The 24,850-nt window shown below is 46.1% G+C and overlaps 1 protein-coding gene across 13 annotated transcripts in view; it reads left to right on the plus strand.

The window, feature by feature from the left end:
* ARVCF (ARVCF delta catenin family member) overlaps positions 1-24,850 on the plus strand; it is a 287,922-nt gene that overhangs the window by 257,591 nt on the left and 5,481 nt on the right. For 12 of the 13 annotated variants that reach the window (XM_087754800.1, XM_087754809.1, XM_087754797.1 and 9 more), the window contains 8 exons: positions 9,982-10,109; positions 11,066-11,216; positions 12,569-12,761; positions 13,945-14,056; positions 14,654-14,744; positions 15,934-15,987; positions 21,331-21,422; positions 23,497-23,610. In XM_087754800.1, coding sequence (XP_087610926.1) covers positions 9,982-10,109; positions 11,066-11,216; positions 12,569-12,761; positions 13,945-14,056; positions 14,654-14,744; positions 15,934-15,987; positions 21,331-21,422; positions 23,497-23,598 — 923 coding nt within the window. In that variant the 3' untranslated portion in view covers positions 23,599-23,610. The remainder of the gene's footprint in view (positions 1-9,981; positions 10,110-11,065; positions 11,217-12,568; positions 12,762-13,944; positions 14,057-14,653; positions 14,745-15,933; positions 15,988-21,330; positions 21,423-23,496; positions 23,611-24,850) is intronic. The other variant, XM_087754806.1, reaches the window with a different exon arrangement.

Consider the following 24,850-nt stretch of genomic DNA (forward strand, 5'->3'; position numbering starts at 1 on the left):
AGCAGGGGAGGGCACTTGGTGGGACCATGCCCAGCCTCATGCTCCAGTGCAGTCCATCCAGTCTCTTGGAGACAGGGAAGAAGATGCTTCAGAGGTCTGCAGAGGTGAGAAAGAGTTTTCTGTGCTTTTTCCACCTTTCTTGCATAACTCAGTACGTAATGTCTGAGGGTGTGTGGATATTTCACCTACGTCAGCGTTACCATGTAGGCTTTTTATTTTGCCTTGTAGCTGTCTTCTGTGTTGTTTTTTTCCCCTTTTCTGTGCTTTCCTACTTGCTGGGTTTTTCTGACAGTAAGTTTATAAAGCTGTTCAACATCTAAACAGTTCTGAATAATGTCAGAATCTTTTTAATAAAATAAATTTACTTAAGTGGCATCTGGAGCCAAGGACTAATGCATGATTCCTTTTCTGTGCAGACAGGTTTCTACTGCTGCGCTGGGAGGAAGCTAAAAGCTCGTTAGCTTCTGGAGTCAGAGCAGCTGATTGGCATCTGGAACTGCAAAGCTGAGTTTTACAGGGGCTGGAGGCCAAAAAAGGGCAGTTTGGAACACATGATCCTTAGTTAAACACACACAAAAGACCAGAGGAAAGAAAATGGTTAGGTCTGGGCAGCCACAAGTCGAAGGAAGGAGTCCCTTAACAGTGCTGTTGATTTTCAGTGATGACTCTCGTTCTGAGACATTTCTGCGTTATGAGGCCCTTGGACTTGTTGATAAGACACTAACAGCAGCACATCGTGTTTTATTACTGGGCATAGCTGCGGTGTGATTTTTTTTATGGGCTTTCCTTCAGGGAATCACTCAGTATCTCTCTCTTTAATAAACACATTTCATACAGTCAGCTCGAAGCTTCTGACGGTCGGGCTGGACAATTAGGCATCTGCACTAGGAACAGCAGTGAAAAGAGGCTGCCTTAGATTTCAGGTCCGTTCAGCTGCATCATGTGGCAGCTATGATCAGAAAAGCAGTAACGTGCTTTCCTGAGCTGTATGTGGGTTTTTCAGGAAAATGCTTTTACCTGGCTTTGTTTTTTTCAGTTTAAGGAAAAGTCCCTGAAAACACACAGGTTCTGGCATGTATACATGAATGTACAGTTGTAAAACCACGTTTGTTTATATAATGTGAAAAGTAATAATTTTCCACAAGTTCCCAATCCTCATTAGCTTTGCCAGCCATCTCTCTATTCCTTTTGTTCCTTTGGGAAGGCTTAGCTAAATGGAAAAGGCTTGCAATATGCTCCAAAAAGCAGTGAATTCGAGCCCTACCAAGGCAGAGAGTGAGCAGGTTCCAGCCTGGAGATTCCTCCGCTGAAAAGCTTTCCCCATTAAGGAGAGGGGTCCATTTTCACACCTGCTTGTATCTAATGAGGCTTTCTGTAGCCTCCGCTCATTACTGTGTCCTTCCAGAGTTGCAAATGGGGAAGGATCTTTGGCAGTGCCATGGATGTGGATTGTTGTGGCGTCCCCGCCTGTTCCTGGCCTGTGCTCGCAGCTCTGAGGGCAGTGAGCTGACGCCTCCCTGAGCCTCCACATTTTCTACTGGTGTAACTGGCCCAGATGCAGGGAGCCAGACCAGCCAGACGGGCTGGGCAGTGTTCTTATTTCTAGCGTGGATTGTGCAGTCCTTGCAATTGCTGTCTGTGGCTGAAAAGGAGGGGTGACAAAATAGAGCTGTTTGGTGCCAGGCACAAGGAGAGACCCCTCGGGGCATGTCAGCCATCACCAAGCCCTACCATCTGGGTCCTTCCAGAGAGGAGAAGAGAAGCAAGGCAGTCGTGTAATTCTGGGCCCTCCAAGAGTCAGGGACAGACACGTCAGAAGCAGCCGTGGTCAGTCGTAGCAGCAGCAGCACTGAGATCTAAAAGAATAAGCGTGGGCATTTGACCTTGTCCACTGTTGTTCTAATATTCCTGTTATGTAGCAGACAGCATCTGGAAATTCAGGTTTTCCCTCCCAGGGAAACACAACATGATCGATGACAGGCTTGGTATTGATCTTGTATGCACTGCCCAAATTGCTGCCTGTTTAAGAGGTCCCCAGTGCCGTGCACATCAGCGCCGTGCCAGTGTCCTTTCCTACCGGCTGTTAGGGGCATGTGTCCAGCCGGAAAGCTTCAGCAAGAAGCCTCCCTGGAGGCAGCAAGCAAGCTTGCCGCAGCTCGGAGCATTTGCATTGCTGCTCCCCTAGCATATTGATCCGCTGTCAGGGAGATCACCCGCCTGATAAGCCTAATCTGTCTTTTGTCTTAAAACCCTGTAGTGGTCGAGACAAGAGTAAACGACAGCCGGGTAAGGCTGCCCCAGATGCAGAATTTCTCCAGGCAAGAGAGCGTTCGCCCCCAGCTGGGTCTCAGGTGTGCCTGAGCTGCCAGGAGCGCGGTACCCTTGTACGGCTGGCGATGTCGCGCTGTGAGACCCTGCAGAGCTGGCAGTGCGAATTAGCGTCCTGTTCGCTTGCGTATGTGAGCCGGGATTTTGAACCAAGTCCCGTTTTGAGATTTTGCAGCGGTGATGCAGGGCCTGGGGTGCGTTCTGGGGGCTTGCAGACACCGTGGTAAGCTGGTTATGGAGAAGGGGAACCTGTACTGCCAAACAGATCGTGTTTGATATGTGGCTCGCAAAGCAGAGACTCCAGTGTGTGGTGTGTGTGTGAGAGAGGGAGGGAATGTTATTTAACGTTTGATTTTTAGATACAAATTGCATTTCAAAACAGACTTGCTTTTGGAATAACATGATTATCCTGTTCCCTTTAAAAGAAAATGCATTCAGTTACCACTGTAAATAAAAATAACTTTGGATCAGAGAAACTGGCGAGAGAGCAAGTGTTAACATTCCACGTACTGTACTTCGTCTCCAAGGTCAGATGCGAGTCTTCTGGGACTGGGGTAAAGGAAGCTATTTACATGAACCATCCATTTTAATCATTCAGCCAAAGGGCTTAATGTTCACTTCGGGTCCAAAGCATTGTTGTTTGTAACAATGGTGTTTCTCAAAAACAAACTAAAAACGCTGCCAAAGGTGACCTAGAAATGCGTACGTGTGCTGCAGTTCCCGGCGTGCCCCCCTCCCTCTCGGTGCAGGCCTGTAGCAGCTCTCCCTGCGCCGCAGCGGCCCCGCTGTCGGGCGTTCGCTGCCCTGCGGGAAGAGGCCGAGGGGACGGCACGTCCCCCTTTGGAACCAGTAGCTCGGGCAGCGCTCTAGTCATCTGCAGCGACATTCAGGTCCTTATTAAGTACTGGTCCTCCAGAGCCTTCGCTGCTGATGAGTGAACAGAGGAGAAGGTTGTTAACGGAACATCTCCAGTCGCCAAGAGACTTAGCTGCGTATGTTGGAAAAAAGCCTTTGTTATTGGGCAGCGTGTCAGACGCTGGTGGGAGAAACGCTGCTCGCAGGGCCTTTGGAAAGGGAAAACTGTATTAGCTTTAAAATGTCTGCTCACAGAAAACAGAAGTGCTGGAACTCGCACGAGGTCAAAATGGGTGGTGTTTAATTGAGCCGTCTCTTTGCTGAATTGCATATTCTTTGGATATGAAGTGGGATATAACCAACCTCTTACAAAGCACTCTCTGTAAGAGAGGTTACTTTGACAGCTTGTGGAGCTTGGGAAATGTAAAGAATAATAGAAATAGCAAAAGCCGTTTGCTTTCCCAGGCATCCTTGTTCCTCCTGCGCTGCCTTGCCCTCCCGTTTCCCCGTGCCGCCTTTCTGCCTTCCCCGCCGTCAGCCTGGCTCCTTGTGTTGGTTTCTGCATGGCTCCACGCTTGGTGGTGCCGGTAGCATTCCTGTTATCTCCTGTGGGGGGTGCTTCCCTGTCTAACTAGCGTGCCATTGTGCTTTCATTGTGGGAGTACGGGGTAAACTGGGAAGAGTTCACATAATTTTAGGACTCGTGTGTGACTTGGTAGGTTAGTTGGAAAGGTCACACACTACGGCGTTCGCTTTCTGAATAGAAAAACTCCTCTTAAACATTCCCTCCAGCCTGATTCGAGTCTCGTGTGTCCCATATTATTCTGGTTCTTTTCAGTACTATTCAAAGGCCGTTCTGCCTGTCTTCAGAGCTCCTGCTCCGTGGTGGATGCTGCATTCTTGATTGAATCTCTGCAGTAAGCGCAATACCTGTCCTGACTTGTACTGTACCTTGAAGTGAAAGCTATGGGGACTATTCAGAACTTTCCACCTATTATTTCTTCCTTCGTTGCAGAAGTTTGCTCTGCCTCTGTTGTGTGACACTCAGTATTCTACATGTATCTGCATCGAGCTGCATTCTCCATCGATTATGGCAAGCATTTGGCTCTGCTGGAGCTGGCTGCGTTTTTGCTACTGTTAAGCCTTTCAATTAGAAGAATCTTGCAAGTTTACATTGGCATTCAAGCTGCTTCGTGCACCGGGTGCTGAAGCACAGCATACAGATGGAATCGAGCTGATGGGTCGGTTTCTTTAAGGATCTGATTACTGTTTTTATAAAAGTAACCAGCTGCCTCCCCCCGCCTTCAGTGGGGTTTTCATGTAGTCTATTATAAAGCCATGCTGCGGGGCGAGGCGTTCCTGACGGGGCGGGTTGAGCTGCTGCCCTGATTTGCTGCTTACATGTTCTGAAAACATTTCTGTAGCAAATAATTCTGAACTCTGGTTTACAACCGTTTGACTTGCAAACAATGAACTGCACAGGCTGTAATGAAGTTGCCAGCCTGTTGTCGGCAGAGGGCAGGAGTCCAAGATCTGTGGAGCTTTTCTTCCTTGCGGGATCAAATTGTTCGTTTCTTTTACTGACGTGATTCTTTACTTTTTTTTTTTCCTTGTCTTGGTTTTTTTTTTTTTTCTTTCTTCTGGCTCATAGCTTCCTAGTTGCTTAGGGAGCTGCTTGCTTGTTCTACAAAGCCTGTTGGTATACGACCTTGCGGGAAGCTGCAGTTGGGGCTCCTCTCGCTCCATCTGCCGGTAGCGGTCACGTCTTGCTGTCGGCATCGGCCGGCCCAGCGGATGGCCGCGTTTGGGAGTGGAGCGACTGGTACGGGCACATCAGCCCTTGAACTCCCGTTCCTGGTCAGCACACCCTCGGTGTGGGCCTGGAGTGCACCTCTTGGTTCGGTTCCATCCCAAAAGGAGTCCAGGTGATGCTGGCTCTTCTTGTGTGTGGGGAACCAAAGCGCAGTAAGTGGGAAATTTGCTTCAAAACTGGTCCGAATCAAAACACTAATGTAAACATGCCTATGGACACTGCAAGAATGAGTAGCTATCAGAGTTCATTTTAGAGATCTTTTTCTTTTTTTTTCCCTAGGGCTAGGGGTTTTTCATTTTCCTGCAGTGTTGCCGGCATCCTTCCACCTTCGTATGAAATTGCCTCTCTTTTTAAACAGCAACCCAGAGGTTTTGCAGGGATAGAAAATGGAGCAGCACATTTCTGCTGCAGCAGTTAGGAGAACTCTCATCTGACCAGTATCCACATGTGTATAATTTCCCATGCCTGTAGGGGGAGAATAAATCCTAAATGGGATGGGTGGTGAAGATTTGGCAACCTTGCTCCAAAGAGAGTTGTCTGAATTTGGGATTAAGCTGGCGTATCAGAGAGAGGCACCTGGTGCAATATCCTGTTATTGCCAGAATGTAGCTAAGTATAGGCACAGGCTCAGCATTGCTAAGATGAAAGCGAATAGGTTTGTGGAGGAGAGAGTCCAGGAACTGCGGCACCGTTCTCGGCACGGGGACCGAGGGTTGCGCGGCTCGAGGTGGCTCATCACCCCTGCTTAGTTCCTCAGGTGTTTTCCGTGCAGGATTGAAATTGCTGTCAGTGCTGTCACCGTTCTGTGGGCAAACAAAGGATAATCCACTTGGCACCTCCTGGTAGCGTGAGCTTCGCACAGAACGAATCCGTTTGCCAATTTTGAGTAACTCTGCTGCAAAGCAGCTCATCTTCCTTTCTTCAGAAAGATGAGACTACAGCACCTTGGTGAAGATGAGTCTGAACGTAGATCATCTTCCTTTGCATACCTGTTCGTGCCGCTAGCGGGAGGAATGCTTAGATGCTGTAAGATGTCTGACGCTCACAATGACATCAGCGTCCAAGGCATTTTCTGTTTCTCTAAAAGGCAAAAGCCAATATAGTGAATTTGTTGACTTTGCTTTCTGCAACGAAAAAAAGCAATAAATGACTTATCCTCATGCTTTTCCAGGAGGAAACAGTACAGATTGCAACTCAGCACAAATCTGTAACCGATGGAAAAGTCTCATTTATTCCGGGAGAAATTATCTTTTTAAGGGCAGTGCTGAATCTGGGCTATAATTAAAACAGCGTTTTAAAGAAAAAGAAAAACAGTGGATGTTTTTCTCGTTTGATGTATCACCTGTCACTAATGACCCTCTTTTCTCATTTCCATTTAAAAAATGGATATAAGCAATTAGCTGCATATTGCACAAAAGTAGCATTACCTGAAAAAATAATTAAGATGATCTTGAAATTAAGGAAATCAGTTTTGAAGAGAAGCAGGTGCTTAATGGAGGTGAGACCAGCTGTGCTTCCCAGGAATGTGCTTGAAGCGCTTCATGGAAAAATGTGCAAGGCCTCCACACAACACTGGAAGGAAATTCATAATAATTCAGACAAATTGCATCCTATAAATAGCAGAGCTGGATTCATTAGGACAGGAGGCAGATGGAGAAAATATAAAACTTGTTTGTTTCTTTTTAAGGGACCATAACGCTTATGAAAAGTGTCAGCTTGCTGTCGATGAGGGAAAAACCCTCCGGTGCAGCAGTAACTTTCTTGCTGCTAGGTTCTCATCTCTGCTAATGAGCAGCCGTCCGTGCGGGGCATTCGTAATACTTTATTTTAGCAACTCCTGCCCGCCTTCCCCAGCGCAGCCAGGCTGGCAGAGGAGTGCTGCAGTGCTGGAAGCAGGCAGCGGTTGGGGGGGGAGAAGGAGGGAGGACGGGGTGTCACGTATGGTGCGTGCCGCTTGCTAACTCCCTTTAAAACAGACGCCGATGGGGCAGAGGCATCAATGTAGTTGGAAAGTGGGGGTGTGCGGAGCGAGGTGAGAATCATCCACCACACTGGCTAAGGGGTCATGCCCCAAAGCAGAAATGGACTGGTAATTGGTAGAGGAAATGCTGTGAATTATTGAAGAGAGAAGGTGAAGACATTTTTGAGGTGCTCTTACATGAGTAAGTAGGAAAAAGGAGAGGCTTTCATGCATGAAGAGAAGCAATGAGAGAAGGCGGGTGGGAGGTGCGTGGCTGGAACGCGGCTCTGTCCGCAGGAGGTGAGCGGAGGTGAGAGGGTTGTTGCATCTCGGTACCCGTACGCAGCGAGGTGCTGCGAGAAGGAAGAGTGTCTGGCCAGAAAGGAACGTACGGACTGGCAGAAAGGGCACCCTGTAGTCTGCACTGCAGTAATGGGAGAGGGTGGATGTGTGGGGCTGTTCCCAAGTATGCCGAAATTATAGCTAGGCACTTTAAAACAAAGCCGTCGGAGAAGTACAATTGTATCCTGTTCGACCACAGGCAAGTCTGAGCTCTCACACAGAAGCGGTAAACGCTCTGAATGAATATTATCTGTTAATGAACCTGCCTTCATCTCTTTTGCCGATCTGATTTACATTTCAGTGAAGCTTCCTTAAAAGATAACAGTGTCAAAATTCCAGTAAGCTATCCTAAGAGATTTTTTAAGTATTAGTGTTCAGGAAGGGAATACTGCACGCTTATCAGGCAGCGGTGTTTTTTCTTGAGGAGTTGTTAGATTGCCAATTCACCTTGTGAAGCTGCAGAGGAAAAAGGTGATATGAAGGTCATAGTGGAGTCAGATAATCACAAACTTATTCGGGGAATGGAGAAAAGCTATACAACTGTTCGTGCTTCATGTATTAAGTAACTACAGTTTTTCTCAGCATTCAATTTAGAGGGCAATGATCCCAATGCACGAAGAGGACACTGGAGAAGAGGAGAGTAAGTGGTATGGATTGGCGGGATGCCTTTGGGGATTGCCATCTGTTGCGGCTTGCACAGATCTGTAGGGTGTCATGTAGCAAGCAAGCGGTGGCATTAAAACCAGCCGCAGACACGGAGCGGGTTAACTACCCCGTCGCTTGAGAAGAGCGCGCACGTGCTGGGATGCACGCGAGAAGCTGAGCAGGGAAAGCATGAGCCAGCACGTGGCGGCTCGTGCGTCCTCATGCGTAGGTCGGGTTTTTGGTAGGGAGCAAAGAAACCCTTGGCTGATGAAGCGTGTTCTCTTGCTTTCGATGGGATAAATAAGCCCTGTATATCCAGGGGGTTGATACGGCCTGTGTATATAGGTAGTGTTATACAAGGTTTAAAGTACTGAGTTCTGAGATCTTGACTCACATAGTCCCGCAGCAATAACTAGTATGAAAAATATGGAGAAACAGTTAGATTTGAAATGTAAGGCTTTAATTTCAGAAAGCCTTTAGCAACAGAGAATTTTAAAAAGAAAAAAATTGATAGGATATCCACTTGATAGGATAGCATTGTGCAGTTCTCTTGCTTCTAGGTTTGATCTGAGATGTCTGAAATACGATAATCTGTGATATGTGCTGAAAAATATGTATATGAGGGATGGGTGATTTTGAAGAGAAAGTACTGAAGAGAGGGAGTGATGTGTGTTTGCAGGTTTCCTGTCTTGCTAGTGGAAAACTTGCTTTGAATTATGCTACACTTCTAGGACAGCGTCTTGTTATGTGAAAAACATTCTTTTCATGTGTACAAATAAAAAAAAATTCTTCTGCTCAAAACAAGCTTCAAATTTCCTCTTTTGCCCAAGCTCATTCACACCTTTATGCTTTCTTTCATGTCATGTTTTTCCAAAAATCCTTTCCTAGGTAATGCCTGCTGAACTTCATTTATTGCAAACACCCCAAAAGCCACCAATCCAGAAATATCTTCCAGCTACAGTGACTGCAGATGAGCCTGCGTTGACTATAGGTCGCTTGTGCCTTCCTGCACTCACCAAAACGCTTTAGGGGATTTAGTTTTTTGTTCACGTAATCTGAACAGCACCGTGATCTTTGAGATCGTGTTTGTCTGGCAAGGCCTTTAACTGGGTGCTTGCATACTTCTTCCCTCGTCGATGCAGTGTGTCATGCCACACTTAGTGAAGAAAGACAGGTAAAAATGGCTTCAAAATACACAACAACTTGGAATGATGAAGTTCTTGCCTAAGATCCCCTTTTTAATATGAGTAGATGGATAAATCCTAATCCTTTGGATGACGAAGTCAAGACACAGATGCTCCTGTCGGTTACTCAGCATCACAAAAGGAAATCTGTGGCAGAACTAGGAATAGTTCTCATTCCTGTCGTGCTTAAACTGCAAAGCTGATCCAGTGACTCTGGGGATATTTAGTTAGCGTGTGTGTCTGTCGCAGCCTCCCAGTGTGGTAGGATGCTGGTGTATTTCTTTACTTAGTATTTGAACGGGAGTCAGCATTCCTCCCTGCCCCTGCCGACTGGGGATTCTAGTCACTTTGACATCTTGCATCTTCCTTTTGTCACCGAGGTGTGAGAAGGGCCTGGCTGATATGAGCGTGTAGCTTGCTCTCTTTGGCCCCGTTGTTTGTGTCTGTAAAGGTCCTGAGAGAGGTTTGAATGAAAACAGGAGTGCAAGGTGAATTTGCGACCCAATCTAGAGGTGCAAAGTAAGAATTGTTGCAGGCAAAGATTGTCTCTTGTCACCTTGTTACTACACACGTGTACTCAGCCTGCCAGGCAGTATATAGCATAGCACAGATTTCAGAAAGAATTGTCAACCTGAAGACAAAGGAGCCTTCAGCCCAGGTGGATGTCCTGTGCGCGAGTTCCCATGTGCGCCATTTTCAACAACTGTGGGTAAAATGTCCTGGACGTGGCAGAAGCCCTTCTTTCTGTGGTGTGCTTTCTCCTGGCTGTTCTCCTATGTGATAAAATAAAGGTATGTTATGTGTGTATTCATACATTGCCTTCTCTTGCTTCTGTTCTCTTGCCTCACCTGCAGGCTTTGAATTACTGTACCAGCCAGATGTGGTCCGACTGTACCTCTCCATCCTCACCGAAAGTCAGAACTTCAACACTCTGGAAGCTGCAGCAGGGGCTTTGCAGAATCTCAGTGCTGGCAACTGGACGGTGAGTGCAGTCTTCTCTTTAGTCTCTTCTGTTTCCTTTGTGTCAGTAAAGAACAAAGCTTTGTCCCCTTATAAGCGCGCTGTTACTTTGAGCATTTACATCTCCTTTAAATAGGAAGGAGGTGGGAACTCCAAATAAATAATTTCCACCTTATCTGCCCACTTAAAATGTTTTGCATCGTCTGGACAAATGGTGTTTATGTAGTGGAAATGTCACTGAGCTCATGACGATTTAACCGTGAGCAGGGTTTACTACTTAAACCACTTAACCATTGCTTTGTCCATTCCGAAAACCTTGTTGTTAGATGATGAAGTGTCCTGAATACTTAATTCATTGGATTGTCAGATTGCTCAGGAAACTGCACTCCAAAGCATCCTCTGATACCCTGTCTGAAGCGTCCCCAGCGCTAATCAGGCAGTTCTCTCAAAGGTATGCCTGATCGCTTCTAGAACCGCACGGCAAAGTGGGACTGATCAGCAGCCTGAGGATCAGCAGGGTGGTGTTTCACAGCTGTCTTGAGTAGAGTTTATTTTAAAATCAATCATGAAACAGAATAAAAGCGTGAAATTGGAGGTGGGGGAAGATAACAGATGCTTTGGGTGCTTTACTGTTCCTTCCAGATGACCCCTTTTTTCCTAATCCAGAGGGATGTGTTTGCACACTGAGGTGTGTACAGAGCAGATGCTGGCGGATGCTGCTCCTTCCTGCTGTTTCTGTCCTCTTTCCCGAGCAGCTTGCTAAGCTGTAGGATGAACTTCTACATCCTTTCTTCCTTGGTGCCTGATGAACTTGAATGATGGGTTAAGTTATAGATGCATCAGCACACACAACCTAAGCAGCCTTTGCAGGGAAAAAAATGAATTACAGCACCGAAAGAAACGCCAGGGGCAAGGAAGGGGCAGGTATATGAACTCACAATGCTTTGTGTTGTTTCTTTTCCCCTGTGTTCTGATCAGTGGTCCACGTACATCCGTGCAACAGTGCGGAAGGAGAGAGGCTTACCAGTGCTTGTGGAGCTGCTCCAGTCCGACTCTGACAAGGTTGTGAGGGCTGTCTCAATTGCCCTGAGAAACCTTTCCATGGATCGTCGCAATAAAGATCTTATAGGTATCTTCTGAACTTTTCTAACCAGGCTGGGATCTTGGATACCCTTGAGAGACCTCACATTTTCTGTCACTTGTGCTGAGGATTCATTTTGTACGCAGTTTCCATCTGCGCTGTCTAAGGTTAATGTGTAGCCGCCAAGCGGAGGGCTGTCATCTCGGAAAGTATTTCCAGCCCATTCAAACAAGCCGTGGTTTGAGGGAAATCTCTAACTCAGGAGTAAAAACAGATGTAGATTTTGGCAGGAGAGAGGAGTGGGTGTAGGTGTGCAGAGGATTGGGTGCGTTAAGAGGTTTCTTGTCCCTTCCTTAGCTCTGGCTGACACGGCACTTGTGCTCCTGAGTCGCACGTGGTCGTTACAGAGACGTTGCTCCGTAGGCCTGCTGTTTAGATTGGAGTGCGAGTCTTGCCCTCGGCATGCTGAGCTAACCTGGGGCAGTGCAGCAGGCTCTGAAGTTGTCCCTTTTTTCTCGCTTCCTCCTTCCCTTCTCCTCCTTTCACGTGGCAGTTGCTTGTAGAAGCTGGACACCAGACAACTTACTCTTCTTCAAGTTAGTTCTTCAGCAGTGCTCACTAGCTCCTATCCAAGGGGGTAAATAAGCATTCATCTGCCCATAAGCAGGAATCTGAAAGATGTGAGTTGAGTTTTCCTCTGGATGCCTCTGTATTTAACTGATGTATTTGTTTAAACTATAACCTTGTCAGGCCAGGAAATATGGGTCACGCATTTAGGGCCGTCATCCAAGTTGATACTAACAAACAGCAAGGTGGGATTCTGCCCGAATACATCAGGTTCTTTTTTAATAGTTCAGAGGTGTAGCTAGGCAAATGGTACGGACGGACACCTGGGAGCGATAAACTCTGGACTCCTTGTTTTTCCTCCAGTACTATACAGTGAGAAGGCTAACTGCACCCAGGAGGAAACACTCGTACCTTTGCTGGGGGAAGGTTAATAAATGCACGGCTGCACACCTTGCCCCAGAAGGCCTGTTACAAGGCTAAGTTGAGTAAGCCATGTGCGTGTATTGTGGCATTAGCAGCAGCTACTGGATGCTTTTTGCCTCAGGCATTGCAAAGTATGATAGATGCTGGCTGTAGAATTCTCAATAAAGATTGCTTTTTTTTTCCTCAGTACCTTTTAGTGTTCATGATGAAGGAGTTTGTCTTGGGTATCAACACTCAATCACCTTGAAATAATGAATGATAAGTACACTGTTAGGTTACAGTCTTGAGGTTCAAAACATGTGCGTTATAAAGTTTTTTGACCTGGCAAACACCCTTGAGTTTTATCATTCAGGATGGGAAGCTGAAGTGATTTTTAGGGCTGACTAATGGTTTCTCTTCCCCTTATCTAGGTAGTTATGCCATGGGTGAGCTGGTAAGAAATTTGCCTAGCAGGCAGCAGAGATCTGCAAAGAACCTGGAAGAGGATACAGTGGTTGCGGTGCTGAATACCATCCATGAAATCATTACTGACAGCTCGGAAAATGCCAGGTCTCTGATCCAGACACAGGGCATTCAGAAGCTGGTCGCTATCAGCAAGTCGAGGTAAGCGACCGTTGAAAGCACAATGCATAAGAACTCACGGCAAACATGAACATGTCACTATGAACAGCAGCTTTTGCTTTGTGAAAGTATTCAAGCATCCTAACCTTTCGGAGCAATTAATATATATGGAGTAAAAACAGTCAGCACCTTTAATAGGCTTACTTGATTAAAAAAAAAAAAAAAAGTTAATCGAGTAATAACTTCAGTCATGTGAAGACATGCTCTCTCCTTGTCAGATACATCTTAGCACCACGTATGCACTTAGCAGACATAATTTGCAGTGAATCCGTGATCTTTATTTTTAGCATGAGAGGCCTTTTTCCTGTGGCAGCATTCCATTCCTGGAATGCCAGTGATGAAATCTGTTTCTTTTAAGTAAAATGATTAATGATGTGCAGTAATCGTTCTGGCCGAAGGGCTGGTGGTGGTAATTTGAAGTGACAAATTTTCACTCCGCAGTTCTGTTGAAAACTGCGTTCTGACTGCTTTATAGAAAAGTTTGTTTCATATAGTTCAGCCAGTCAGACATTACAGGTGTGTTTTCAGCAGGCTTTTGGGAGAGTAGCTGAAGACTTTGTTGGGTTGCATTGTTAGGAAATATGAGAGCCAACCGAGAATCTAGCCCTGTATTATTTTATGGCGGGTGCGTGTGTACTGACTTAGTAAGGAATCGATAAAATTTCATTTTCTGTTTAAAAACGGCTTATTTTTTGCTGACCCAAATTGCTTGGTAAGGTATTCTAAACCATAAAGCAACTTCAGTGAATTGTGAGGAATATATGTAAGTTGGGGTGAAGGTTTGAAAAGTGGCTTAGAACTTGTTTTGTTGGGTTTTTTCCTACATAAATCCAGGCAGGATGGAATCCATCTGTTTTTTGTTAATGACAGCTACAAGACAAAAGGGCCACCCTGGCTTCAGTGCTTGCCCAGCAATACACCTGAAAACCCAGAAATCTGCACAATTTACAACTTTTGTTTGGATTTTTTTTTTGTCAGCAAATACCTATAGATATGAAGAAGTCACTGAATGATTTCACATATATCCTATAGCTTATAGGTTCAAAGAACAGCTGTATGGAGTACTAGGTTATCTCCTGGATATTGTTTTGGTGCAAAGAGGTCAACATATGACTAGTCTTAATATTGCTTGAAACTTAAGCTCTAATTTTATCTCGCAAATCAGCCAGTCTCCCAGAGAAACAAAAGCAGCATCTCACGTTCTTCAGATGATCTGGAGCTATAAAGAACTACGAAATGCCCTGCAGAAGGATGGGTGGAACAAATCACACTTCCAGGTAAAGATGCTGGGTGTTAGATTTAGTTGTGGAAGTGCCTGAGTGGAAGATGTCCAAACTTAGTCTGAAATTGCAGTCTGATAGACTGTGGGCTTTGGTTCTGTTCTTCTAGGTGATAGAACGATGTATTGTAATCTCTTCAGTCACGGCACCATGCATATGCTTGCTGGGTATGTTTTTCAGTGGTCTGTGAAATGCACCTTTTCAGGGTTTGGAAGTACGCCACCTCGTATAGGGCAAATGCTCGTGCTTTACTGGAGGAAGAATGAGCGTGTCTTGTCGTAGTTGTCTCTCGTTTGAAACGTTCTGTCGAGCAGCAGAGGGCAGCCACCTCTTCCTGGCACGCAGCCTCCTCCTCTTTCCCCGTGGAAAGGTTTTGCTCCTTTCACAGACCAACAATGCTGCCATTTAGATAACAGGAAAAAAACTCCACCAACAAATCTATATGAACATAAAAAATACTCCAGTGCTGTATTATCGACAGAAGGGGGGCTTAGCAGCATTCCATAGTCTCTCTCCATACTGTTGGTATGTTTATTTTTCTTGCTCGGTTGCCCTGAGTAGCAATTTTGTATTTATGCGATTTTTGTCTCGTAGTCTGTTTCTGCGACTCCAAAGGGTTCCAAAGGCACTGCTGGCAGGTCTGCCTACGACGACAGCACTCTGCCGCTGGTTGATAAAAGTCAAGGTCGGTTCTGCTTTTTATCGCTTTGTCTGTTGTGCTTTGCTTGCTTGTTTTCTGGATTTGCCACATCTGTGTTATGGTATGAGGGGGTAGAAATATATTATTTCTGTGGTGATTTTTACCCCACAGTCCCAAAATGCTCAGTCCTGTTAGCTGGATATGGATAGTATTCCTTCCCTTGTGAAATGTGCGCTACTGATGTTGTTTTCTCAACTTGTATGCAACATAATCAGTTAAATCTTCCTGGGAGAAATGGGGATAGACATGAGTTGGGACTTTGAAAGAGGAGAACAGCCTTGTTTGACAATGTTATATATTAATAAATCTACCCTTCAGCCAGGCAGTGGGCTTGGCCTTACCCCTACGCAGTACTGGAGTCTTTTCCTTTCTGAAGAAACGTGCCGGTTTTGGCGGTGCTTCTTCCTCGGCTGCGCAGTTTTTTCTTTGGAGAGGGTTTATCCAAACGCTAGCTAAACCTGTCTGCGCTTTTTCATGAGGCCTGACGCAGCCACGCCGACACTGGTGTGGCTCCAGCTTTAATTTCATTATGATTGCTTTGTCTCTGAATCTGGTCCTGGTTTCCAACGCTCAGATGTCAACATTTCTTTTCGGAAATCTTTAGTCTCCTACGGCAGAGTTTGCCGTGTTGCGCTTTACCTGGTTTAACTGCAGATCACTGCAGAAAGGACAGCCCCACGCTGCCCTGCCTGTCTTCGATCAGACCTGGCAGATTTTGCAGAGAGGGTGACTGGTCAGTGTGCTGATCTGACAAAAACTCCGTGTTTTCTTTGTGGGTTACCTTTCTGTTGGCTCAGCAGGCTGCTGGATTGGCTTGTGTGCCATGTGAAGCTGCACCCTTACTTATTTTCCTTCTGTTCTGGAGAGACCAGAGAAAAGCCTGTTAATAGCGGTAGGCGGTCCAAAGCAGAACTGCGTTTTCTGTTACCACTTGGAGAGAGGGAGTTCTGTATTACAGTCCCAAAGCAGAAAATACAAGGATTACATGTGCTCTCTGGAGAGCTTAAATCAAACTTCTTTCTGAATGGGTAACAGTTGAATGGTTGGTTGTTTTTTACAGTAGTCTCTGCATTCAGTACGTTATGGACCTCCTGGTCCTGTGACTAATTTAAAAATACCAGGTGTTGAGAAAAGCAAATGTAACTCAAGTCGTTTCAATGTTTCTGGTTTATAGATAACGAGAAGGCTGGGAGTCGCGATATGATACCTATGGATGAACTTGGCCCAGGTAAATTCAGCCATAGATCAACCCCTCTGTCTGCTTCAATAGAGCACGCTGTCACTCACAGCAAAGTTCAGCTATTTCTCTAGGTGATATTCTTTCAGATGGATAAAGCTGACATTTAAAAACAGAACGTTACCTTACAAAAGATTGGTCGTCATCTTTTTTTTTTTCTGTCTTTGTTTTTTCTTAGTGTGCACACCAATTTTGCCACTACTTTAAGCGTATAATGGAGATACACTGACCTAGCTTTCACTCTAGTCTCAGGCCCCTGAGGCAGCTGCATTCCCTCTTACAGATCTGGAAGTCTGGGGATTCAGAAGGGAAAAAAAGAAAAAACCAGTTCAAAATTGACTTCAATGTAACGCTTGTGTCTAAATCTGTTCTGCCTTTGTTTTCTGTAGGTAGCACCAAGAATAAGTTAGTGTGTGTGATATTCCTGGCTCCAGCTTTCCTTTACCTGCATCTAGCCAGGCCTGGCTTTTCCTACAGACTGAGAGCAGCCACCTGCTGCCAATGAGGTGCTTTGAGATTGATAAGCTCTGGAGTTTAAGACTTACAGAGGGTTTTTTTCTTTACTGAGGTAGATGAAGGTGCTGTGTGGTCTCTTGGGAATTTGCTTTACTTCTTCCAGTTGATGTTATTTTTATTTAAATACCTGTATTAATGCCTCCAAATCACACAGTTTGATATACTGTGATTTGTGATTGTAGCTGAAAAAAATTGCAAGTTAGAACCAAGCTGAAAGCCAAGCACGTTCAGACGTTAAAATAACAGGTATATATTACCTTTCATCTTCTTAGAAAAATAAGATGCCACCTGTCACGAATCAACTGTGCATATGTATTTTGCCTAAGGGAACACTGAAACATTTGGTCTCACAATGGAAGAAGATAACTTTGGAGAAGATTGCCTGGCAGGATGGCTGTGTGCTAGCAGGTGCTGCACTGTGGGCAGTGCTGGTCGTTTATAGGCTCGATATTAATTGTTGCCGTATGCTTTCAGGAGTTACCGGTACAGCTCTGAGTACAAAATGAAATGCAAATTAACAGCGCATGTACATCAGGCAGGTCCTCTGGGCCGTTCTGTTCTCCAATCTTTTCATCACTATTAGAAGATGAAATCTGCCAAGTTGTCCTGACCCCAGCTCTTCGGTGCTTTTTAACGCCAGTATGACTATAACTTTGCGCTGTTTCAGAGGTCAACTGAGAAGGGACTAAATTAATTTATCCAGTTTACTATCCTTAATTCCGAGGAACTGGAATAACAACGTAGTACTTCATCTCTTTCCTTCAGGCTCTTCCAGATGCCGTATGTTTTTTGCCTTACGGGCATACTTACACGAGGAGCTGCTCTAGGCTGTATTTTCTGATTTTAACTTCATTGCGGACTGTTGTATTCTGGAGTTTGTGTTCTTCTTCCTTTCTGGAGTGAACTGGCAGATATAAGGAGCAGAACATCAACATGCAGCCCTCTGGGTTTGCACCTCCAGTAAGCACAGTTTGGTTGTATCCCCACATACTCCACCCCAGTCTACGTTGAGCCTCCAGGAGAGACTGACCTCACTTATGTTTGCAAAGCAAATGCGTGACAGAGTACCAGAGACAGTTGTTCAGCATCCCAGCTTATCTTTTTATTTCTTTTTGTTGCAGAAAGTCCTGTGCCCTGGTTTCAGTTGTGTGTTTTTCCCTTGCCTTCCTCTTTCTGACTCCACTTGCCCCAAGATCTTTCTGCTTTATGTTCACTGTGTTTTAGAGAATTCTCATCTGCCTCCAGCTTTTTGTTGTTCATTTCATTTAATTCAGGTGGTTCCAGGTTGCATAATTTTCTTCCTGGTATACCGCTTTGGTACTGAACTGCAGTCGCCTCAAACACGTTGGAGCGTGTCAGTGCAGAATTCAGTGGCTCTCCACGCCACACACGTTAGAGGGACCCGTCCGTTTGGCCAGGTCCTTCCAGCCCAGAAGGGGTTCCAACCCTTCCCTGCTCCCCTGCAGCGTACAAGGCTGCTTGTTCCAGAACATCCCCGCCTGTCTGCCGCTCATCGATTGCCTCTTCTTATCAGGGCTCAGCTGTCTTGGTGCCTGGGCCCTTACTGTTCACCCATGTTGTCTCTTCTTCAAGACCGCAAAAAGAAAATTGCTATTGGTATCTCAGCTTGTTTGCTAATGCTGTGGGGGACGTCCTTCTCTATAAAGGTATTTAATTCGCTATCAGTGTGGCTAGGGAGGCAGAAAGATACATTTCCCATCAGCTGGCAGTACCAGACCAGTCAGATTCCTGTTGTCTGGAGCAATGGGAGGGCCTGGGTAGAGCGTGGATGTCCTGGGAGATGGAAGAAAACGTGTGTGAGGAGTTACCGTGGGATGCACTAGACGGCCCAGTGCAGAGAGAGCTCAGGTCTGTCAGACTTCTTCAGCTCCAGACAAGCGGCTCTGCACCGACTGATCTGAAGATCATCGACGCTTACTGTCGTGTGCTGCCTGAGGGTGGCTGTGGCCCGGAGCTGTCTGCAGAAGCAGCAGAGCTGTGATCTCAAGGCTGGATGCCAGATGTGCGAGTTCTCCAAAACTGTGCCTGTGCCTCAGTTCACCTGCAGTCAGTCGTCAGACAAGAGCTTCTGGGAGCTGAGGATTGTTCAGACCAGAGACACGTGGTTCAGATGCCCCTCTCCTACGTGCCCGTCTTCCTTCTCCTTCCTTTCTCCTCCTCTTTGATGGGTCTGGAGGTTTGATCTTTCTAAGTTGAGAGCTGTGTGAGGGCACAGATGCACCGACACTCAGCAGACGTTTGGTCCTGTAATTTGTGACGACATTAAAATGTTGCTGCAGAGTGAACGAGAGGTGGTCAGTGAAGCAAGAGAGAAGACAACAAGTAGAAAGGTGAGAGAGAGGAATAAACAAGCCAAGAATGGGACATCCTCTCTTGGCCAGTATAACTTTTGTCTACAGGTTGGATCATATTAACTCAGAATAATGCACTTATACCTTGGAGCAGTAAGGTCTGTGTAGGTCTCCTTTATGCCACAGAAACAGAGTTCATTCTGATTACTTTTTAGAATGAATCTGAAAAATGGAGAAGCAATGCTTTCTAATTTCTCTGGAGAGCTGTGCTCCTTGGGGCACTGAGGTATTACTTCTCTGATGCAGCCTCCTTCAAGATATTTCTCATTTTATTAGGTCAAATCATGAACTTCCTATCTCTGCTGCTGCTTATCTTGGCAGAGGCGTAGCACAGTGTGTGGGTTTCAGAAGCACATAATCCATTAGTGCTGCTGCGTGCGGCACCGTTAGCATGCAGACCACGCAGCAGCGGGCTGACGGCATGAATTGCAAACCGTGTTGGAACTTGGAGATGAAGAACAAAGTTCTTGACTGTTCTTTGTTGTTAGATTACTGCCACTGTGCAAAAGCTTAATCTTCCTGTTGCTGCTGTCCTGGCTAAGCATGGTTTTTTAATTTTTTAGTAGTATTGAAGATGTGGTGTGCTTCTCATTTCTTGTGATTACAGTCCGTCCTTCCCAGGGAGCAAGGTCAGAAGTATCACAGCTGCCATACTTCATTCAGTAGCTGTTGCTTTCTGGGGGCAGGTTAAAGGTTTCCTTTATATCTCGGCAATTCATTTAAAAAATGTTTGTGGATCACCTGTGATGATGGCACTACAAAAATGTAAAGTGATCCGTTACATCGTTGTGAGTATAATTAATGTTAGATTGTAAAAAGCTACTGCTCAGTTGTTGTGAGTTTGATTTTTTTGGGAGTTGGCATGTTTCCATCATTTAAATACATACCTACGTGAACTATTTACTCCTAAATAAATGATGAATCTTTAGATGAGGATATGACTTACTGGCAGTATTCACGCCTGTCATTTGAACGAGAATGACTGGTCACGCGTTCCTCCACAGATGCTGGGTGCAGCTGGTAGGCTTTAGGGTTTTTCTTTTCTGTTTGGAAGGAATAGCCAAGAATGTTAGGCATCTTCATTGCCAACAAATAATTGTAAGTAAAGCTCTGTGTAGTGATTATTTTCATGCTTTAAGATCTGTGTACTACACGTGTAACACCAAAATTCTTTAGTTATTTTTAGGCAGCGTGGTTAAATAATCTGCTACTATCCACGATGGCATAAATACGTGCCACTTCGGGTGCTTGTTGCAGGTCTGTGTGCACTTTGATTCGTAAGATGCACAGGAAAACTACAGCTCTTTTAAAACTTAACCTGGCGATGGCCAGCAGAAACATCACTTAGGGCCCTGCTTTGCGACTGCGTTTGGTCCCAGTCGCTCCAGCTGTGTGTGCTTTCGTTGTGTGGGCAACCAGTGCCCCTTTATGCCATGGGAGCCCCCCAGAAACAGGACTGACTTCTGCTTCGTGACCTCTGGCAGGCAAGTAATCAACCCAGAGAGGAGCATTTCGGTAGTGCATGTAAAACTTTTTTGTGGTATTCGAAGAACCCAGTTTGCCAGGACGTGAAAACATTAATGATCCCTCAGTTACGCAGGGGAAAACAAAAGCCTACAGGGAGCTATAAATTTGAGTGTCATTTACTCCAGATTACGATGCTGTCAAAGCAGAGCAGGAGAGGATCTATTTGTCACTGATAATGAGAGAAATCTGATGCATCAGGAAAACAAATGAAGATTTGCATTGGCTGACAATGATTCAAAGCAAAGGTTCTGAAATAATTAGAGCCATTTCTCTATAAAACCCTCTCCCACTTCTCTTCCTTGTGTTCATCGCGCTTTCATGTTGTTTCTTAGTTGTCGGGAGCAGCAGCACCAGCGGGTGCTGCTTTGTGATGAAGGACAGCCCAGGCACAGCAGGCTTTGCGCCGAGGTTTCTCCCAACGCGACGGGCCCTTTTCCTCAGGGCTCCGAAGGGGCCTCTTCCAAATGATGGCCACGGCCTGCTAGCAGCCAGGCGCAGGAGGAGCGGGAACGTGCTGCAGAGCATTCAGAGAACGAACACAGCCAATTAGCCAGGCTGCGAAGCAAGGGACACAAGATTGGGGCTGAATTTGGAGTTCATTAGCCACGGGGCGCGAGATGACAACTTGCTGCTTTCCTTGGGCACACTAAAAACTGCAGCAGGCTGGGATGAAAACAGTGCTGCTTGCTGACGAGTGCCGGCATCTGGCAGCGATATAAAGAGAGGGCTTTTCTGTTCTGTTTTAAGCTGGTAAAAATGAAATTTCGGAGCTGGAGCGCCTGTGAAAAGCAGGCTGCCAGCATCTTTGGGCTGTGACGGTTTATTTTCCTGTTTCTTTGCTGAAGAATTCTGCTAGCATCAGCTCTGGGTTTGCTCTTATTTGTGCTTCATGCCTGACTGTCATGTTATTTCTCCTCAGATGGGTACTCCACCATCGATCACCGGGACAAGGAGCGCAAATACAAGGCCAGTGATAACACAGGGGATGCTTCGGAGAAAGAACCTTTAAAAGTGAGCGTCCTCTTACTGCTGAATGCTAGATAGTGCCTTAAAAGAAAGGAAGCCTGGTGTCCTCAGCAAGAAATACAGGGTAGTTACTCACCAGGGGACTGTAAAGGGTTGGAGTGGTTTGTTTTGTTTTGTTTTTAGATAAAGGCACCATTTCGTAACTTAGCACTTGGCTAACTAGAAATAAAAACAAAATGCTGCTTTCCAGCGCAGGAGCAAATGCAGGCAATCACTGTATTCTTGTAAATGGATGATGTTGTAAAAACAGAAAGTGTTTGTTCTGTCACCCTCGTCCGGGCAGCATTCCCTAGCCCTCAAGTGCGTACGTGTGCTCAGACTTTGCTCCGAGGACAGTCGCTTCAGACGGTCACGCTGCTTCATTGCTTTCAGCATGAGAAGTAGGCGTGAGCTTGTGCGTCTGTACAGCAGCGTGGTGAACAGCATTCGTTTCCCCAACGCTCGTTCACAGTCCTGACGGCGGACTGTGGGCATGGGCCAAGGAGATGGAGAGGGAGAGACTTGCAGAGTTATGTGTGTGCCTTCTAAAAACAAATTTAAACAACTTTATAATGAAAAAACCGCCAAAAATCTTACTTCACAAAGCTCTCTGTATTGTGAGTGGTGTGCAAATGTGGCTTAGCAGGCTCTGTATAATTTCTGTCGTGTTGCTACACCTTTTCAGCAGACCTTAAAAAGTCACTTAATGCTGTGGCCGTCAGTTCTCCCTGGCCGCAAAACAAGCTTGTGTTTTCCCCCGGGGAAGTAATTTCGAGGAGGAAGAGGAGGATTCAGTGAAACAGGCGTCAGTGGTAGGAAACACTGTTGTTAGTCTGCAGAAGGCTGTCCTTAATAACCTTCAGCACGTTGCTGATAATATCAGAAAATCCAGGTGACTCAGTGGAAACAATTAAACTTCAGTCAGTTGGTAGGAAACCCCACTATTATTGAACAAGGGGAATACAAATGTGATTTGGAGAAAAAGATTTCCATAGATCATGAATTAGGAAGATGTCCTGCTGCATCAGTCTGCCTACGGAGGCTTGCCTGGTCACGCCTTCCCTGCTGTGTCCTGCCTTTCCGTAAAGGTATGCCCTGGAGAAAGGCTTCAATCCAGCCGGACGTTTTTTAAGCACAGATCACTCTCTCCAGTCTGCCAGTTCTGGGTGCAGCTGCACCCTGTTGAAGGCTGCCCAGCTGAACTTGTTGGTAGAGGTGGTTGTGCTCCTTCGTTTGTTTTTGGAACTGATAGAGCTGATTGCTCAAGTCATGCAGTGTGCCCCCCGCCCCGCTCCAGTGTGGCGAGAGATGGCCCTGCCTGAACCAGTGCCAACACAATAAACCTTCTGGTTCCCTCCTGGCAGTTCTAATATGTTTTGCAAGGATGCAGTGGGAATGGATGCGCTAAGCGACATAAGAACGTTGATCAATAGGAGCTTGACAGAAAATGTCTTCCTAAGGAAAGCAGGCTAAGGCAGGAATATTAACAAATACGTGTTATTTTTGCCACTCAAAAGTCATTATAGTGGTCTGGTACAACCCTCAAAGTCACATCAAGCAGCCCAAACTTCAGTGTACGTCTGAAGTGAAGCACAACCCAGAGTTCAGTGAGTAGCTGCTTTGCTTTCATGAGAAAGAGAAAAAACATTTCACCTCGACGATGCCTCTCCCATCGTCTGTGCTGCCTCGTGGTTTTAAGGACAGCGGTACCCCGGATTCAGCCTGGTGTTTGCCTCGGGCTGTGCTGCCGTGCCTTCAGCTGGGCAGAGCTGAGGAGCTGCTCCTCACCCTTCTCCCCGTGCGGGGAAACAGAAATGCATCTGTGGGGTCTCCGGGCTCGTGAGCTGTTCGATAGCCGTGGCTCTGAGGTTCAAGAGTGGCCAAGAACTGTGAATAATGACGGCAGGGAAGCGCAGCCTTTTGGCCGTTGCAGATGCTTTTGTCAGTATTGTGCCTTTGCTGATCTTTTTTCTTTCTCTACCACTAATTTTCCCTTGTGCTCCTTTAAGCTGACGTGTTTGGTGGTTCTGTTTGATTAATCCGCTCTGTTTTGCCTTTAACTCCTCACCCTGTGCTGCAGAATGACACAAATAGGAAAAACATAAACAGGAGTAACAGGGCTTCGGTGAATCTGGTGGATGCCCGTGACATTAAACCCCAGCCTGTTGACTCCTGGGTCTAATTTGCATGCATGGTAGGTCCTTTTAATGGTAATTGGTGCTAGTGATTAACTTGTCTTGTGCATGATCTGTACCGCTGTGGAATCTCCTCAAGGCTAACTGCTAACTGGGTCCCTTCAGACAAATGAAAATGCGTTTGAAAAAAAAGTGGCGTTTATATTATTCAGTGTATCTTTAATGAAATGCAGTCAAACACCACTGTTTGATTAAAAAATAACCTGTCAAATAACCAGGCAGAAAATTAATATTGTGAATGATTGGTTGTCAGCTGAAACGTGAATGATTTCTGCTGTTAGGCCACGGGAATGAATTTGATAGTGTTTTCCTGCTTCCAACCATTTTTTTCCCCCTCTATGCTCATTATAAGGATTAGCCTGAGACTTCAGGAAAGGCATATCCTTGACTATTTATGGATGTCCCCCGAGGTTCCCGTGAGTTACGCAGCCCTGCCCATCTGCAGGAGCCCTGCTGTCTGTGCACAAGTTACTTTGCAAGGAGAGATGGTTTTGGTTAAACAATAAACGTGACCCACAACTCCGACTTCTCAATTCCTTTTTTTTTTTCCTGTCGCTAAAGAAAGGTGCCTTTTTGTCGCTTTCTAGTTCTCTGCCTTTGCCCCGTGCCAGGTTCCTCAGTAATATCCCTGGCCTTCCCTCACCCCTGCCACTGCTCTGGGTGAAGGCTCTGGGCGCCTTTGCCTCAGAGTGGACAACAGAGTCACAGAATCGTTTAGGTGGGAAAAGACCCTTAAGATCATCAAGTCCAACCGTTAACCCAGCACTGCCAAGCCCACCACTAAACCATGTCCCTAAGCACCACATCTATCCATCTTTTAAATACCTCCAGGGACGGGGACTCAACCTTTAAAGGCCCAAATTTCAAAACAGGGAGCATCATCCCCCCCCGTAATTCTACATGGAAATCTCTTGCATTAGTGGGAGAGGAAACTCCGGGGGGGTGATTTTTTGTTTTCCCTTCTTCTTCTTTTAAGAGTCTAGTCTAAGTGCTGAGTGTTTACAGATTGTTTTTGTTCTGGGGCTGGAAGCCCCTGCCCGGAGCAGTCTTTGAACATTGCCAGGCACTCTTCTGTAGCCACGGAGCAGACCCTGGCACCGTTGGCTTCCCGCAGCTTGGCAGCACGGCGTGGTCAGTCTTGTTGGCTTCGCCGAAGGGCCGAGATAAGTGTATGTGTGTAGTGCCTGTACGGTGCATTCCTGCGCTCTTTGCTGAGCCGTGAAGGCTTACAGGTGGGCT

Source organism: Nipponia nippon, unplaced genomic scaffold (genome assembly GCF_047370975.1).
Source record: "Nipponia nippon isolate SJK-2023a ecotype South Korea unplaced genomic scaffold, ASM4737097v1 scaffold_18, whole genome shotgun sequence".
In the NCBI taxonomy this organism is placed as follows: Eukaryota; Metazoa; Chordata; class Aves; order Pelecaniformes; family Threskiornithidae; genus Nipponia; species Nipponia nippon.